Source organism: Podarcis bocagei (genome assembly GCF_964188305.1).
Source record: "Podarcis bocagei genome assembly, chromosome: 3".
Classification (NCBI taxonomy): Eukaryota; Metazoa; Chordata; class Lepidosauria; order Squamata; family Lacertidae; genus Podarcis; species Podarcis bocagei.
The window spans coordinates 58424052-58442290 of NC_138127.1; the positions used below are offsets into that span (position 1 = coordinate 58424052).

Below are 18239 nucleotides of genomic sequence, written 5' to 3' on the forward strand. Positions count from 1 at the left end.
TGTGCAGAGCAACATTCAGAAAGGCAATGAGCATCTCCACATTCACTTTAATGGAACTGGGTAGGTCATCCTAAAATCCCACTACTTTCTGTTAGATTGATGGTTTATTCAGTTCAAATTAGACAATTTGACCCTTCATTTCTTTAATAGCCCTTTGGAGAAGCAAGCATTCATCTCATCATTCCCATTTCCCTGGAAGCTGCAACAGCAACAACAAAAGTTTAATCTGATAGTGAACAGTCCTGTGATCCATGGGTGTTTGAGCAGAATATTATGCAGTCTCATATATCCAACCCTCCTGTGTCCAACTTCTTTCATACACTCGATATTCTTCACACTTTATGGAAGAGAGTTTATAGCTCAGGAACCACAGAATAATACAAGGCTGAGTTAAAAGTATAAGGCACATTTCAAAGATTTATTTATTTTTATGTAAGCTTTCAACACAGAGGAAACAGTAGATGGTGTATTAAAGATGATGCAGGCCAATTCCATATTGCACTAAAGCTAATACTTTTGTTTTCCTAGAGATATTCTAAGAAGCAGCTGCTTCTTTGCGTTCAGTGTTACAAATAGCTGAGAGATGTATTGAGATGCAGGGTTGCAGCAGAGTAAATGTCTTGGAGGGTCTGTTTGTGAATGAATCATCAATTGGAAGTCGCCCCTTTCAGCGACTTGCTTTGTTTGTGTTAGTGTGCGTGAGAAATATCCCCGGTGGTATTAATATGGAAGCTACCTTCTCCTCGTCCTCCAGCTCTGCTCTTCTGCTGAGAATATACAAAGCAATAACCAGAGAAATTAAGGAAGATTCACAGCCTTTAAAAGTGCTTGTCTGAGTTTACTGCCCACCAGTACCGAAGGCCCTTCCAATTTACCAGAACAAGATACTTTATCTTCATGATGACAATTCAGTTACACCATTCAACCTTCTAAACACTGCATAGATCATGTCCTTATTATCTGCATTCCAGGAAGAATGTGATCCTGTTGTCCAAGGTCAGGAGACACATCTCTAACAATTATTTCCTTTGGCCAGCAGTCACATTACTTAGCTTCTAGCATTAGATTTTAGTGACATGGGACAACTGCAAGTCACTCCTGCATTGTTTTTAAAATAGTGGTGTGGAAAGGGTTGGAGGTGCATTACAATGCCCCAAGAAAGGCAGGACTCCTGACCTGGATGCTCCCAAATCCTGAGCAGTAAAAAGGTAAAGGACCCCTGACAGTTAAGTCCAGTCGCGAATGACTCTGGGGTTGCGGCTCTCATCTCACTTTAGTGGCCAAGGGAGCCGGCGTTTGTCCGCAGACAGTTTTTCTGGGTCATGTGGCCAGCATGACTAAGCCATTTCTGGCGAAACCAGAGAAGCGCATAGAACCACTGTTTACCTTCCCGCCGGAGTGGTACCTATTTATCTACTTGCACTTTGACGTGCTTTCGAACTGCTAGGTTGGCAGGAGCAGGGACCGAGCAACGGGAGCTCACACCGTCATGGGGATTCAAACTGCCGACCTTCTGATCGACAACTGCTTTCATGCAGTATGTTGAATTTGTTGGGAATTTTTTTAACTGTACAAAGCCTACATAAAATAAAGATTGTAAGAAGAAACACGGTGCAGAGTTAGGAAGAGAATGAAGTTTTTTGGTTTTGTTTGTGTTAGGAGTTTGAGTTTTCTTCCTTTTTATTTCCTTGTTAGAATCATCATTGCCTTATTTACATGTTTTGGCATCTGCTTTATATGCAGTTTCCATCTCGGGCATCTCCAGGTAGGGCTGGGAACAAATCCTGCCTGAAACCCTGGAGATCTTTGGCCATTCATTGTAGACAGTGCTGAGCTTAGATGCATAAATAGCTTGGGAGCTTATCCACACTTACCTTTCCTCCACTCTTTCTAGGCATGGCCTATACTTAAAAGCCCCATTGCTGAGTGTCTGGCTTTTTTAGCATTCCCTATTAAAAAAAACCCCACTTTTTAAAGCTCAATCGGAGCAAATGGCAAGCAGCAGAAAACCTGAATGGTCATTTCCTCCAATTGAGCTTTAAAAAGTGAGTTTTTGCAGGAAAATCTGGGGGCAAAAAATAAACCCACTTGGACACAGAGCTTTTAAGTGAGGACCTGTGACTGGAAAGAGCAGGACAAAAGAATAGTGTGGATAAGCCCTGACTCAATATAAAGCAGCTTCCTTTGTTCTTAATATGTTCAGCACTTACCCACACTATGAGAAGCATTGTCACCTAGCTGATACTGAGTGCTACAGGCAGTGATGAACCTACAGTTTGGGGGCTCTGTCATGGGGGCTCCTTTGCAACCAGCAACAAGCTCTGGGTAACCACAATTATCTTCTTCAATAGGGTTGTTCCACGACAGATCGCCACACCTTTACAGCATCTGTGCTACTGACTCTCAGACGTTGGGCTTGTTGAAATATGTGCAACAAAAAAATAATCAATTTGAGTCATGTGACTCAAATCAGATCTACTGGACCCAATGTTAACTAAAGTTGCATGTGAGGCCCTTTTGGGATAAGGGGCCCTGAAGCTTAAGTTTCATTCGTTTCATAGTAGATCCACCCCTGGCTATAGGAACTGAATATAATCCTCCAACACAGCTTGGTCCTGGGATTGTTTCTTTATTTCATGTCACTTTCCAGCACCGGCTCTGCATTAGGCAGAGTTAGACAACCACTTCAGGTAGTGGTTGCTGCGATATGGAAGAGGCAGCAGCCATCCCTGATTGTTTCTCCTTGACCACTCTGACTGTTGGAGGTTTAAGACTGGGGTCTCTTCCAGCACTACCTGCAGCAACCAGGAATTGAAACTGGGAACTTCTGTTTATAAAACAGATTTCAGTCTCTGTGCTACAGGCCTTGCCCAACACAGGATCTTCAGTAAAGAAAGGCATGACCCTGAGCATGAGGCTAACTTTCTATTATGGGAGCAAATGTGCAGCTTTGCTACCAATCAAGCAAACGTGGAAGAAATGAAGCAGGTCACAGAGGGACTTGATGGCACTTATTTGCTTTCTGACATTTTCCTTTTTCTTCAAATTTTAGCCATACATCATAGAACTGTACAGTTGGAAGGGACCCCAAGGGTTATGTAGTTCAACCCGGCAATGCCAGAATCTCAGCTAAAGCATCCATGACAGATGGCCTGAGGGGGCCCAAGCCCCCTAAAAAATTCGTTTGGGGGGGCTCTGCCCCCCAATAATCTCGGGCGCCCCTCCAGCAGAGCGCCGCCGCCGAGGGAGCCTGAGAGGGGAGGGGAGGAGTTTCTGGGGGGAGGGAGGGGAGAGATCAGATCGCATGGGGAGGGGCGGGGGGAAGAGGTCACCGAGAGCCACCTGAGCATCAGCCCAAGGGCAAGAGCGCGGCGCTGAAATGGGATCCTCTGCTCACATGCCGAGGCACAATCGGGAAGGCAGAGCGTGGCTGGCTTTGCGCACCGAGAGAGGGGGAAGAGGGAAGAGGATCGTTCCAGCTGCGACTCCCATCGGAGGATACAGGCAACAGGACTGCAGCGCCCTGGGGACGGACGAGGCTGATGCAAACTTTCTAGGGCTGGGTTGCGCGCGCTTTTGGAGAGTTGGTGCTTTCCTCGTGAAATGGAGGAAATAACGTCAGGTCGTCCTTTTTTATTTTATTTTATTTTTTGCACAAAGAAAGCAAAATTTAGAAATACTTGCACAAAGATGCACAAACAAGCCACAATTCAGAGACACTCGGTCAGATGTAAAATCGAGACAGCAACCTGGAAAAGAACTGCAGTTTGTGATCCGAGGGCTGAAGCGCAGGCAACTCTGGAGCTTTGCATCGCCCTGCTCGCAATAGTCCATATCGCGTGCCTTTCTTGTCCTTGTGACATCATCGCACCCTTGTGGAAATGCACTCCCGAGGGAGCTGTAACCCCCGCCTCCTCCCCACCTGCTCCCTCGCCAGCCAGCCAGCCAGCCAGCCGCACGCCCTAGCCGGAGAGCCCCGGCCGTCCCTGTCGCGCAATCGGCTGGATCTCCCTTCAGCAGGCCGTGCTCACAACTCGGCCCAGGGACCCCCCAGCTGCGGATCTCCGGCCCAGCTGAAGAATCCGGCAACAAGCCCCCTCCTCCCCAATCGCTCCGCCGAAATACGCTCCAAAACCCCCCAGATAGGCCGCCGGCCGCCAAGTCTCGTGGCGCCCTGAGCGAGGGTCTCTCCCCAACACCGCCACCTCGAACTGCGTTCTCCCGGCTACCCGAGCGAACCAGCGGCAGGACCCCGGTATGGCCCCCCCCCAATATTTTTTATAAGTCGGCGCCCCTGCAGATGGTCATCCAACCTCTGTTTAAAAGCCTCCAAGGAAGGAGAATCTGCCACCTTCCAAAGGAGTCAGGGTTGAGGAACGAAGAAGAGGGAGAGTAAAGAAAGTACTTTGTATTCCGGTTTTATTAGTATAACAGATGCCATACCTTTAAGCTCTGTAATGACATGCACCTCTGCCTTTGCTGAAATGGCAAGAATATTTGCTCATTAACATGTGCTCAGCAATGCCTCTTTAAAAAATGAAAGAGAGGTTCTATGGAGCGTTTCATTCTTCTTTAATTAAAGAGGAATGTCACAGGGCAGTCCCCCTTTTTTTGCCAAAAGATCAATCCATAACGGGAAAGAGAATGGAGCTATGGTAAATAACCTTCTTTCAGACACCATCTAAATTACTCAAACTATAAGTTGTGACAATCTATTGATCGTCTATTAACTATAGTGAAAACAGAAACAGAGAACAGACAAAGGGACACATCTGCCTAAACACCAGTACAATTCATGAGATATGTGCAACAGCACATTGGTGCTCATGCACAGTTTCCATAGTCATTCAATGGTACATTTGCAGGAGAAGATGTTGCCCTGTAATCATGCTGTTTGTATTTAGGTGGTGTGTTTAAAATGCCAGCTCTTTTTTAAAAAAAATGGAAGCAGCAGCAATTTTTGTAGGTGAGCTAATAATCACACCTAGTCATCAAGAATGACACATAAGTGCTGTAGAAACGAGGGCCTTTTGTTTCTTCAATAGGTAATGCTTCAGAGGCATCATCCTGGCTCACTTTCTCCCTGAAGTGGTACAAAATGCAATCAAAATATTTTGTTCTTCGATCCTTGCCAGATAGCATCAGGAACGACTTGTTCCATTACAATCATTTAGGCGGGTGATACTACAAAAAGGCAAAAAAGGAAAATAGAGAGAAGAGCAGAACATTATACACTTCTCGAAGATAGGGGAAGAGGAAAATGTGGGACACAGAAAGCTGGAGACAACCCGTCATTAAGCAGAGAAGCGACATTTCAAATAAATGATGGATGTGGAGTGTCTGGGCTTCTGCAGTGCTACTTAGCAGACCTAGCAGAAAGAACACGATTCTGGCTGAACACCCCTCCCTCCCTCCAAAAATTAATCACCACATCTCACTACCCCTTAGGCTCTCTCTCTCAAAAAAGTAAACTTTAAGCAGGTACGCTGTACTATATTGCCCTGCTCTCTCCCTCTCTTTGCATGTGTGTGTGTGTACAAATGATGCCTGATTTTGGTCTTCCAAAGCAGCTACTCTAGTCCCAACTTCAGAATGGAAAGCGAAATACCGGTGGTCAACAAAAGGGGTTTAAAGACACTCTCAAGGCAAATTTTTTAAGCACAGATAATTGGGAAACACTGGCCTGCAAGCACTCCAACTGGAGAATAGCCTTTGAAGAAGCACAAACCCAGGACAAAAGGGAGAAACGTGCTAAGAAGAAGGCACGTTTGGCAAATCCTCACTTTGATCAACTCCCATCCAGAAACCTATGTCCCCGCAGTGGAAGGACGTTTGGATCCAGAATTGGCCTCCACAGTCACTTACTGACTCAGTGTTAAGACCGTGTTCATGGAAGACAGTCTTCCTCAGCTACAAGTGATTGCCAAAGAAAGATATGACCACCTACCTTGGCCTCAGCCCAGTATACCCGAAGGAGCATCTCCATCCCCATCGCTCATTCCAGAGCCTGAGGTCCTCCTCCAAGGGTCTTCCTCTGGTTCCTTCATTGCAAGAAGCAAAGTTACAAGGAATCAGGCAGAGGGCCTTCTTGGTAGTGGCGCCCACCCTGTGCAACACCATTTCTTCAGATGTCAAGGAAATAAACAGCTATCTGACTTTTAGAAGGCATCTGAAGGCAGTCGTGTTTAGGGAAGTTTTTAATGTTTGATGTTTTATCGTGTTTTTACTTTTCTGTTGGAGCCACCCAGACTGACTGGGGAAACCCAGCCAGGTGGATGGGGTATAAATAATAAAGTTGTTGTTGTTGTTGTTGTTGTTACCAAACAGAAACTTATCAAGGGGTGCAGGTGTCATCAAGAATACACAGCTGAGTGGCAATGATAAGTTGGCCACCATCTTGGATGACATTCAAAGAGGATTTCTCAAATTCATTGATTTGCCAAATTACATTATTTAACCTCCACCTCCACCCAAAACAGCCTTTAGCCCCTGGGATTATATGCAGGGGTGGAGGAAGGGAGGTGGTGGGGGTGACCCACCGTGGGTGTCATCATTGAGGGGGGTGACATTTGGCGCGCCACCTGCCTGCGACTCCCAAGCCTACCCTGAGCCTTCAGGGGAAGGGGTGGAGCTGCTCCACTTTGCCAGCGGCCTTCCCCCCTTCCCCCTTTGTTTTGACAGCTTGGGGGAGGCTTGGGAGTTGTGGGTGGGCAGCACGCCATTGCCCCTCACTCCCGGGCTGCTTCCTGGGGGGAGCCTCCCCTGAGCTGTCAAAAGGAAGAGGGAAGGGAAGAAGCCTGCTGGCAAAGCAGCATGGCTCCCCTCCCCCCAGGAAGCAGCCCATCAGGGGCAGCTCACTCCACTCTCCATGGGCGGCTCGCTCCACCCCCATAGGTGTCTTGCCCCCTGGGATGCTCGCCCTGCCCCCATGGCCTCACCCCCAGGTGCACAGGATGTCTGGGTGCCAGAGCAGCTAGCTCCGCCTCTGATTATATGCACGTGCACGCGCGCACACACTGTGGTACAGCAGAGCCACAATGTTCCAAATCTGACTTGATTACTTTGTAATAACTATTTATTTGTTTTGTCTTTCAAATAGGCTGAAAGCAATGTGAATCACTTTAACAAAGTTGGCATCTGCTAGATATTCCTAACCATTTAATTGGGACCATTTTAATTAGTGAGTTTCTGCCCAGCTCTGATTTTTTCTCTCAAAACATCAAGAATAAACTGAAGTAGAGTGACTATCAATTTTACTTAGTATTTTGTCATTTTTATTTTTTTTCCCCAAGTTGGCTTTCTTTTAAATGGCCCTTTATTAATCAACAGAGCTATTTAGTTGAGATGGCTGATGTCCACTTAATTTGGATAATAAGCTGTCAGCTTAATCCAATTAAAAAGATTCTGATATAACATGATTGAAAGCAGAAAACAAGGACATGCAGAGAATGAAATGGCCAAACTTCTGTAATGGGTTTAGCTTCTTGAAGGGAGGCAAATCTTTGAAAGTCTCCACTAATCAAATTGTTCTAATTAGCCTTATTTTAAATCTGGCATCGTATAACTGTGCAATTGGATCAGAATTGTTTCAGAAATAAAACTACATTGATTGAAGCCTGATTTAAATAAAATACTGTTGGATGAAAAACCCATGCATGTGTTCTGAGACCAGCACTTTTTACTTCAGGGCTACAAATCACAGGCATGCAGATGCTGCACTCTGTATGCATTTTGAATTAAACCAGGCTTCAGAACTAAGTGTAAGGTCAGCTACCAAAGACATAAACATAGGAAGAGCCCTGAGAGCTGAGACTAAATGTCTATCTGGCCCAGAATTTTGTTTTCACAGTGGCCAACCAGATTTCTATGGAAAATTCACAAGCAGAATGTGATCACAACAGCACCCTTCTCATTTGTTTGGTTTCTCAGTACTGGCTCCTGGAGGAATTGTGATTCTATGATTAAAATTGGTGTGTGATTGAGGAGGACCATCAGATAAAGCCAACAATTGGAAGTACATGTGCACCTAGTAGTCTGTGCTGCAGGTCTTGTTTGTCAAAGAAAACCCACAAAATAATCCTGCCCCAAACAAACTTGGCATAGTGGAAGCTGGCTTGAACTGCTGGTTGTATACTCTGCTTATATCAAAATGAAATTCTCAAAAGGGGTAGAATCTAAGTCTAAATCTGAACTGTTGATCCAAAATAAAGTTTCACCCTATCTCTAACAAAACCTGCACTCAGATCATATTTAACTTTCCTCACATCTCTTACTAGATATTAACTTCGGTCTGAGAAAATAACTACAGAAATACAGCCCATATTTTCTGTCACTTGACAGAAATTCCATTTACAATTGTTCAGGAGACAAGAAAATATCTCTAAATTTGTATGAGAGTTATTCTGACCCATTTTGGTTAAATTTTGAGAAACAATCTGTACCCTCAATTAAGTGGAAATAACTCCTGTGCAACCTGAAAAATAACGGGAAAATAAGGAGTGATGTTTTATATGTTTGAAAAGGGGATTCCAAAACTAGTGGGGTGATAAAATGTGACTTTCTTGGTAGCTGAAAAATATCACTAGTGGGAATAGGAATGTTTAGTATTGCTGTAAACACCCAAGAATAATTTGTTGTGACCTTTTTAGAAATAATGGCCTAAGAATGATCTTGAGCACAATATTCCTAACTCCAAGGCAGTATCAACTAATAACATATTGGCACCACAGTAATAGTTTTTCTCTGTCCTTTGGTATGTGTGACCGGCATCCCTGAATGTGGATGTCCATTCTCATGTCCATTAGGTTCAATGGGGACTAGAAAAGCTTTGCAATGTGCATCTTCATCAGCTGCACATTTGCTGGATTTTGTATGATGTTTCTGCTCAACTTAAATGGAAAGAAACTATAGATGAAAGCCTGTTGTTGTTGTTGTTGTTTAGTCGTTTAGTCATGTCCGACTCTCCGTGACCCCATGGACCAGACCACACCAGGCAGTCCTGTCTTCCACTGCCTCCCGCAGTTTGGTCAAACTCATGTTAGTAGCTTCGAGAACACTGTCCAACCATCTCGTCCTCTGTCGTCCCCTTCTCCTTGTGCCCTCAATCTTTCCCAACATCAGGGTCTTTTCCAGGGAGTCTTCTCTTCTCATGAGGCAGCCAAAGTATTGGAGCCTCAGCTTCAGGATCTGTCCTTCCAGTGAACAACTGCCTTTTTTGCAAGCAGAAAAACTATATTGCACTCACTGATCTCCATTGGGCCATACACAGAATCGTTCGCCACAAAGGTCTTCAAGCAGATTAACACGGCACAGTAAAATAGCTTCTGTAAAGCCACTCCGAAGCATCACATCAAAAGCTCGACTTATGCAAATCTCCAAGCTATGGAATGACAAGATACTTTGTCTGCAAGATCCGCTTATTAACATCTCCATATAACTGATTGACATGATACATTGTGTAAAATCCATCGTGCAGTCTCAAGCTTCTCTGAGTAGGGTGTTTTGCAGCTTATGAGCAGCTCCATGGCAGACGAGTAATGAATTATCTGAAGCGAAAAGACCGCAGGGAGCCATAAACAAAAGGGTTTACAGATTTGTGAACCAGCTGGTAGTTGATATCTGTCATTCACAGAAGACCATGGATGGTCTTAATGGCTACTGGTGCCCTAAGAGACCATGCGAATAGAACTTGTACAGAAGATGCCTATTTTGGCTGAGGCACTGCTCAATAAACCAGCAGAAGAGGGCTCAGTATGGAAACTTTATTCCCTTCCCTCTCCATCTGGCCCCTACACTAGAAGGAAAGAGTGGGTTCTTCTGCCATATTCAGGATGGCTCCAGGTTGTCAGCATTTTGCAGAAGGGATTAAAACACATATGAGGACTTCAGGCTTGCTCAGTTTTAAAGTGATTTTAAATGCCGTTTTGCCTCAGCACAGGGCTGGGGAACCTATCAGCTTTGCGAGACAGATTCTAATCAGGACTGACCTCACAGGCCCCATCACCAGATGTAACAATAATGTCATTTTCAACGTGCTGATAAAATGAAGGATTTCTTCCCCTTAGAGAGTCCCCATGGGGTTTGAATGGAATCCTACTGAACTGAGCGTCAGCTGCAAGGCAGAGGGTTAAACCCTGCTGCTTTGGCAGTATTTGTTTCCTGCGGTTCCCTACTGAGAACAGGCATACTCAGCCAAGTGACTTCAGGAGTAACTATAGGAAGTTGGTATAGTTTGAGGGGAATGGCCTTGTGGGCCATATTGGAGCCTCCTGGTGGGCCAGGATTAGCCTGCCAGCTGGAGGTTCCTCACCCCAGTCCAAGCACAATAAACTTTTTGCCGTTTGCAAAGTGTTGGGGAAATGCATCAAAAAGTGTGGGATAGTTAAGCAAATTAGGAACAGGAAGACTTGTAGACACCCTGCAAGCAAATCAGGATGAGTGCAGGATTAATACTGTAAACAATACTGTGAACAAATCAGAACAAATGCTCAGTAAAGATCAGACGTAGTCTAACCTCCCTGTAAGCTTTGTGTAAGCAAATCAGGATGATGGATAATGAATAAACAAGTTATTCAGATGAACTCTTGCACTATTGACAAAGTTATGCTGTGCTGATGTATGAACATATCTCAAGGTTTTGTGTTTCTATAAAGAGCCAAAGGAAAGTGAAAACCTTTGTATTCGTGATCTCATGGCATATTACATTTTTAAAAAACACAGCGTGCTTTAGTGTGTGCTGGAAACCTCCGAACTAAGCAAACAGCAGTTTTTTTCTTAAGCAACCTTGTGTCATTTTTGTGAAAAGAATAGTAATATTAGCTACCACTTTGTAGCTCAACCTCATGTTAAGAAATGATATGTTGGGGAATAAACATTCATTTCATCTGGCTCAATGTGTCTTGGGATTTAAGACACATACTTCAACACAATACCAGTTAATTTGGATCAAAATTTCACTAAATTAGGCACGGATGCATAAAGAAAAGTGGAGGGAGGAGAATCATTAACTGTAGCATCCTGCTTGGAGCTGTCTTCTAGCCACTGATGCAACACTATTTGACAAGGAATGTGGCTGTGTACTGAGAGCCCAAGCTTAGTCTAAGGCAGATCTGCCTACTGTCTTAGTTTTCATTAACATACAGCAGGGATGGGAAATCTTTTTCAGCCAAAGGGCCACATGTATCTCTAAGCAACCTTCCAGGGACCACAGGCTAGTGGTGGGCAAGATCAGAAGCAAATGTAGGAGAGGGGACACTACACATTTGAATTTTACCTTCACACAGTAGGCTCTATCATACACACAGACACACACATCCCTCTCTATCCTCCATCTAGACAAGCAAGAAGCATGATCAGAGTTTGTGGATATATTTAGCACTCAAGGAGGGTGCAAACTGCAAACCAGGGCCACTAAGTGGCATGGTTCGGGAGGGAGTGTTCAGTGGTGTAGCATGGGTTGCCAGCACCTGGGGCCACGTGGAGGGGTGGGCGGGAGAGAAACAGACAGGGTACGCATGCTCATTCAATTGCCTAACAGCATCCGTGTCACCCAGGAGATCGCAGCCGCAGGGATAAGAAAAGAAGAGTTGCTCTGTTATCTGGAAAGGTCACTTCTTGGCTCACATGCTTCCAATGGAGCCCAGTGACACAAGTAAGTCTGCAGCTGTACTGAGGCCGCACCGGGTGTTGAAATTTTGCACCCCTAACCATTTTGCGCCTGGGACAACCTCCCCTGTGGCCCTCCACACACTATGACACTGGGTGTGTGGCCTTGGGAGAGTCCTGAGGGCCAGATACAGAGGCGTTGGGTGGCATGCAGTGCCTGGGCCTGAGATTTCCCACCCCTGACATGCAGCTCTGTACACAGATGCGGCCTCTGTGTTTGCTAGCTTTAAGCACAATAGGCAGCCTCGCCAAACAGAGTTCATCCTTGATCCTAAGATTCAGAGCACAGCTTTCTCGAAATAAAATGAGCAGCAAACAATTTCATTTCTGCTCCTGCCACCCTGAAAACCTAACTCATACAGACACTTCATTTTTCAGGAATGGGCACTACATAGGAGAAATCAAGATGGATTGCAGCAAACGCAAACTAGTTATCCTGATAAAGGATCTTGGGGGGTCACAGCCATAAGCAAGCACAACCCTTAACATCTTCCTTGCAGGCAACAGTAACAAAAGAATGTGATATCGATTGGCTGTTGATCTGAAAGCAGCGCATTTATCTGAAGCTTTTAAAAAAAGAAAATCGTGCAAAGGGGCATTCTGCTTTGTAAGATCATCGCCAGGGCTGAAATCCATACCATGGAAATGGTGTTTAATTTGGGAGCCGAAACTCCAGCCAGACTCTCCTTTGCTGTTGCTGCTGAAGCGATAATTTCGTACCATATTGTGCTGCTTACATAAGGATTCGTTGAGGTTTCCTGATGGCAGCAAGGAGAAAAGAGTCAGTGAAGTGTGAGAAGAAGGTGAATGGGGATATCATGAAGGATGAACAACGTCTTAGAGGCTTGTCAAGAAAAACATTAAAAAATGAGCAGAGTGGTTATTTCTCAGGTGATGAGAAAATCTAACAATGTTTCAAGATGACATGGGCATCTGCCCCCAAGACACAGTTGCCGGGAATATGAGGCCAAGGTCATGGGAGGCTAGATGGCTCATAGGTTTGCCCTGGACCACGTGCCGAAATCTAGCTCAAAGGAGGTGTCATTTAACATTACCATCTTCTGGGGCTTATGTTTTTCTTAAATTATGTGGCATTGGTGGCCTTAATCGAACTCCTCCTGCGTATCACACAACCCATTTGAAGCACATGTCACTGGAGTGCAAGAGAGACATTCCCGTACGTGGTTATAGCATTGCAAGTTTACCTCCTCTCTCTTGCAAAGCTCTCCCAGTGGCATTATTATGAGAGGAGCATCTTCCAAGGCCAAACCCTGGAGATCTTTCCTAGCCATTCCAAGAGTTACTCCCAGGCTATTTTCCTACTACTACCATTGCCTATTTTCATACTATTTGTGTTTACCAGTCACATGCCACCCTCTAGAGGGGCTTCAGTGTGTGTCTGGGACATAGAGATGAATCGGTGACGATCCTCAGCATGTGTTGCTCTGTGCTGGAAGGATTCCTCATAGCTGCAGTCTATCAGCTTTAACACTTCCACGATGATGGAACCAGAGGATATGTGATGTAGGTCTTTTAAAAAGAGAGGGGGAGAAGGGGGAAATTGTTTCCTTGAAGTGTACAATTGATTTGTGGGCCACACTGGCACAGAGCTCAGTAGTGGCCCGTATTACAATGGAGTGTTCAAAAATTCATACGAAACAAGGGGATCCAGGCCATTGCCAATCTTGGCATATTATTCTACCCCATGTGGTGGTCCTCGCTCACAAATGCTTTGGCATGGCAGTACTCCACCTAGTGGGAAGTATCATTTTGCACAGGGATGGCTGTGTGAAGCATCTCAGTTGAGTGGATCACCTCCATATCACTGCAAGCCACTGCCAAGGAACAGCAGCGTTGGCAGGGATATTCCAAATGATTGGGATGCCGCAGGAAGTAAGCCCAAATCAACCATGTACAAAACACAGCCTGCCTGGTTAGTGAGTACTATCTAAGCACTGCTCAGTGCAGTGGTGATCAGATATGCCTGTGTCAGTGTCAAGGTGACCCTAAGCACTTTTTTTCATGATAAAAATAGGTACATTCATTAAATTTATATAAGGTGGTAAGCCTTCATAATGAGGGGATTATTTTATTTAGAAAAAAATAAAAGCGGCTTTATTTTATCTTTTAAAATAGATAGTATAATGTGATGAAGAATCATAGAATTGTAGAAAGGACCCCGAGGGTCATCTAGTCCAACCCCCTGCAATGTGGAATCTCAGCTAAAGCATTCCTGACAGATGCCCATCCAACCTCTTCTTGAAAACCTCCAAGGGTAGAGAGTCCACTACCTTCGGAGGGGGTCCATTTTACTGTTGAATAGCAGAACAGAACAGAACAGAACAGAACAGAACAGAATAGAATAGAATAGAATAGAATAGAGGCTAAAGCAGTATGCATATGAGATCTTGGTGTCAGGTGCACCCCAAGGTTCTGTCACACTCTAGTGTGACCAAGAAACAGGACCCAGAATGGGGCTATATGCATGGGTGTAGGATTGGTTCCCAATGAATTACTAGGTGACTCTGAGAAGATCCAGCAACCTGTCTCATGGTAGGAGGAAGTCCTCTGTATAATACCTTATAGCTCAATTTCTAATTTCATTTGTCTCCACTGTTTACAGCCACCATCTCCCAGATCCGTTTTTCTTCATTTACACCTGACTGACAGAAGACGTTTGCCTTTAACCTACATGTTAACAGTCCTTCTTAGCTGCGAAAGAAATAGAAAGGCAGCCACCAAAAATCCACCAGGAAAAGAAAGATTGTTTGAGAGTCATTATATCCCTATCTAGGAAGACACACATTTACAAAGGACGAGGCAGTGAGCCAGGCTGTGCCAGGGACCTCTTACTGAATTAACCTTTGAAACTACCTGGGAAATGTTCATTCTGTACAGCCCAGCTGATCCACAAGAATATGCTGTTATGGCAGGGCATAATCTTCTCAGGTTGTAGCTTGGAGACTATCTGCATATCTTTAAATGTCCCATGATAGCGAGAGGAGACAGTCACTGTAGGGTTCGCAATCATGTACCTGTTCAAGATGGGGGGGCAGGGGGCAGTTCTCGCAGTGTCCTTACGCGTGTCAGCTTGACCAGCTCCCACATTCTGAAAAAATGAAGTAATTGACTTCATTCCTCCAGATTGTGTTCTGAGAACTCCTCACGCAATGGATTTGGCTATTTGCAGTTCTGCTACTGCTAATCATTGTTGACCTTCACCAAGTATCCATTTGATCGCCCCCAGGGGTATTGTAATTTGCATGTCTGAGGGTGTTTTTGCTCTCACCTTCTTGCAATGCTGACAAAGCAGTTTGTGCTTCAGACTTTCCCAACCCTTCTAAATCAAGCTGCAAATACTTACCGGTATTTTGTCAACAAAAGAAGTTGGCAATGACTTGTGAGTTCTTTGAAGAAGCGGAACCCCAAAGAAAGTGGATGGAACGGTGAGCTAATTGTTGTTCTTTTTTTAAAAAAAAAATCCCCACTATTTGGCTATTATTAAAGTTTATTCATTCATTGATCCTGAACTGAGTAGTTGGGCCTGCTTTTGTATGGTGGGAGGGATGGCACTAACAAGTGTCACATCATGCCTGAAGTTTGTACATTTTTTCATGTCTGCGGTTTAATCATGGTAGCACTGTGTTCTCTTTATTTTTCTTTCCATCGACCTTCTCCGGGCTGGCCTGGATAGTTTTTCTTCACCAGGACACAGACTTAAGCAAACTTGATTTTGCAGATGGTAGGATTAACTCAAGTACTCAACGGCCTCGGTCCAGTATACCTGAAGGAGCGTCTCCACCCCCATCATTCTGCCTGGACACTGACATCCAGCGCTGAGGGCCTTCTGGTGGTTCCCTCACTGTGAGAAGCCAAGTTACAGGGAACCAGGCAGAGGGCCTTCTTGGTAGTGGCACCTGCCCTGTGGAACACCCTCCCACCAGATGTCAAAGAGAAAAACAACTACCAGACTTTTAGAAGACATTTGAAGGCAGCCTTGTTTAGGGAAGCTTTTAATATTTAATAGACTATTGTATTTTAATATTTTGTTGGAAGCCGCCCAGAGTGACTGGGGAAACCCAGCAAGATGGGCGGGGTGTAAATAATAAATTATTATTATTATTATTACTACTACTACTACTACTACTACTACTACTACTACCCACTCCATCAAATCCCATCCCATCCATCATTACTACCTTCCCCACCACCCCACATAATCATGGTAGGTCACAGGAATAGGAGCATAACAATGAATGTTAATGGCTCCTGCCATCACCTCACTCAGTGGCGAAGCTGCATGCTCCACTACCGGAGGCGGAGAGCAGGTGGGGGCATGGCTGGTGCCCCCGGGGGCATAACACACATCCCGGGGGCGTAGTACACCACCTGTGAGGGCATGGCGCCCGCAAGGGCATAGTGCTTGGCGCGGGGGGCTGTGTGACATGTGTCAGGGGGCCACTGCGATGGCACCCTACCGGAACAATGGTGCCAGGGGCGGTCCACTCCCTCCGCACTCCTGTTCCTCTGCCAGTGACCCCAGTTAAGCAGAATTCAAGGGGATACACATTTCAGCAGCATGACAGAGCAGACACTGAAATGGGTTGCGTTTGATAAGTTGCCTTTTGATGTGTTGTTTTTTCCATGACGTTCTGCTAAATATCGCTAACACACAGGATACCTGATTGATTCACAATGATTGCATGGTGGCGATGGGGCTCAGCTCAAGTGCAAGCTTGATTATTGAGGGAATCAGCATCCTTACTCCCACCACAACCAAGTCTCTTCCAGACGGCCTGGTTGTTCAACATTCGTCCTGATTTGTCTGTGGAGAGCTTATAGGACACCGGCTTCTTAGTGAGGATTCCTTCTGATGTGACTAGAAGCCATTTCTGGGCAGGGCTGATGGGAGCTGGAGTCTAGCATCATCCAGATGACCACAAGTTCCCCACTGTTACACTAAGGACAAACAAAATCACCCCTTGTAGGGTGGAATTCATGACGTATTGGAAACACTACGTGTTTTTAAGCCATCTTTCTACAGTGCATAGACTGTCTGCTTATGGTATGTGCTGATCTATGTGGGTTTGGCCTATAAGTGACATGCCAAACTCTTTTTGCCTTTTCATTCTGGCTCTGGTGGAGCCCAGAAGCATCTGATGTCCCAAAGGTTCCCCAGCCTGGCCTTAGGAGGCTGAATATGTATGTAGCCATCTCATTCTCTTCTCCTGATAAATCTACCCGCTCTTTAAAAAATAAAAAATAAAATGCATTCATCAAATGCAACATCAGCAGGAATCTAATCCGTCTTCAAACCACTTACTTCTGAGTAGTTCCGTTGAAGCATCCTGAGTAAGCGGCATGGAAATCCCTGCCACCCTAGCGAAATGTCTTATCGCTGGCAGAGAAGCATCCTCTCTCCCCCTCCGGTCCTAATCAAACCCTTTTGTTTGCTTCTTTCCTGTGATGAGTGCGATGGGGGTGCTCCTCTCTGCCACTCAGCCACACAGCCTGGTAATCATCATTGGCTGAGCTGCCTCCTCGTCTACTTGAGAAGTGCTCTGTCACTCCAGAGATGAAGGCAGCATCTGGAAGAACCTGAAAAGGATGTGGAGGAGGGGGAAGAGTTTGCTCCAACAGCTGCAGACCATTCAACAGACTTATCAAAGTACATGCTGATTGGCATAAATTACATTGACGCTTTCTGAATGGGGTGGCGAGTGGGGGGGGGGTGCAAAGTTTCCTGCTAAACTTGCCAGGATAGTTTTCTAGTTTTTTTGTCTAAAATAAAGTCAAAGCAACATGCCAAAATCATCGCCATCGCCAGAGTGTGTAACACAATTAATTATTTAGGCAGTTGGGTATGTTTTTAAAGAATCAATTATACAGAAATGAGGTATTAATCCAGATTGGTATGCTACAGGCCAGATTTCATGAGATGAGCTTTAAAAAGACCGCAGGCACACTTTTGCTCATCTCTTTTAAGGGCAGGTACAGCCACAGCGAGCTTAGGTGTGCTCACTGCAATTCCCTCTTCTACACACTATCAAAAGCACAGAACCAGGTTCGTCCTCATTTGAGACAATCTCAAAGTTGCCATCTTGGTTTTGTGAGTCCTAGTACACCTGCACCCTGCCTTACAGGCCTTTTCCACCTGGCCTGGAGCTGAGGCTGCTGGACAGACACTTGGGCTAGGGTGTTGTTTGTGGGGGTTTATTGGGGCCATTGTTACTGTTGGTTTTTCTATCTTTATTTTAGATTTTGTGTGATTTATGCGGAATTTGTTTCATTTGGTTGTGTATTTTTTTAATGTTTTATTGTTTATGCCTACTTTTGTTCCATTGTAGTGAAGTATTATTATTTTTTTCATGTTGCAAGCTGCCTTTGAAATGTGGAAAGGCAGCCTACAAATAAAACGATGGATGGGTGGATGGATCTGCCCCCCCCCCAAAAAAAAAAATGGGTTCGTATGTTTTCGGGTGTGTACAAAAAAATGGCAGCAAACCTAAGGAAACAAAGCCATGATTCTCCACACAGTTTCACCAGTTTTGTTCTAGCATAAATCTGGTGCTAGG

At 45.0% G+C, this 18239-nt stretch overlaps 1 protein-coding gene and 1 long non-coding RNA gene across 6 annotated transcripts in view; both read right to left on the reverse strand.

Moving 5' to 3' along the window:
* Nucleotides 1–399: 399 nt before the first annotated feature.
* Nucleotides 400–18239, reverse strand: part of LOC308583880 (uncharacterized protein C6orf118) — a 49896-nt gene continuing 32056 nt past the window's right edge. Inside the window, exons 10-12 of one of the 5 annotated variants that reach the window (XR_014006472.1) lie at nt 5948–6041; nt 4444–4479; nt 400–764 (exon numbers count right to left, since the gene is read on the reverse strand). Coding sequence is in view for 3 of the 5 variants with exons in the window: in XM_081188258.1 (XP_081044384.1) it covers nt 5996–6041 (46 nt within the window). In the remaining 2 variants the exon portion in view is untranslated. Of the gene's footprint in view, nt 768–4443; nt 4480–4643; nt 5185–5947; nt 6042–16169; nt 17263–18239 lie in introns of those variants that run through there. The other 4 variants (XR_014006473.1, XM_081188258.1, XM_081188257.1 and 1 more) reach the window with 4 other exon arrangements.
* On the reverse strand, nt 12199–13634 carry LOC308583242. Its single transcript, XR_014006140.1, has 2 exons — nt 13025–13634; nt 12199–12422 (listed from the first exon to the last, which is right to left on the reverse strand). It is a non-coding gene; the product is annotated as an uncharacterized lncRNA (long non-coding RNA).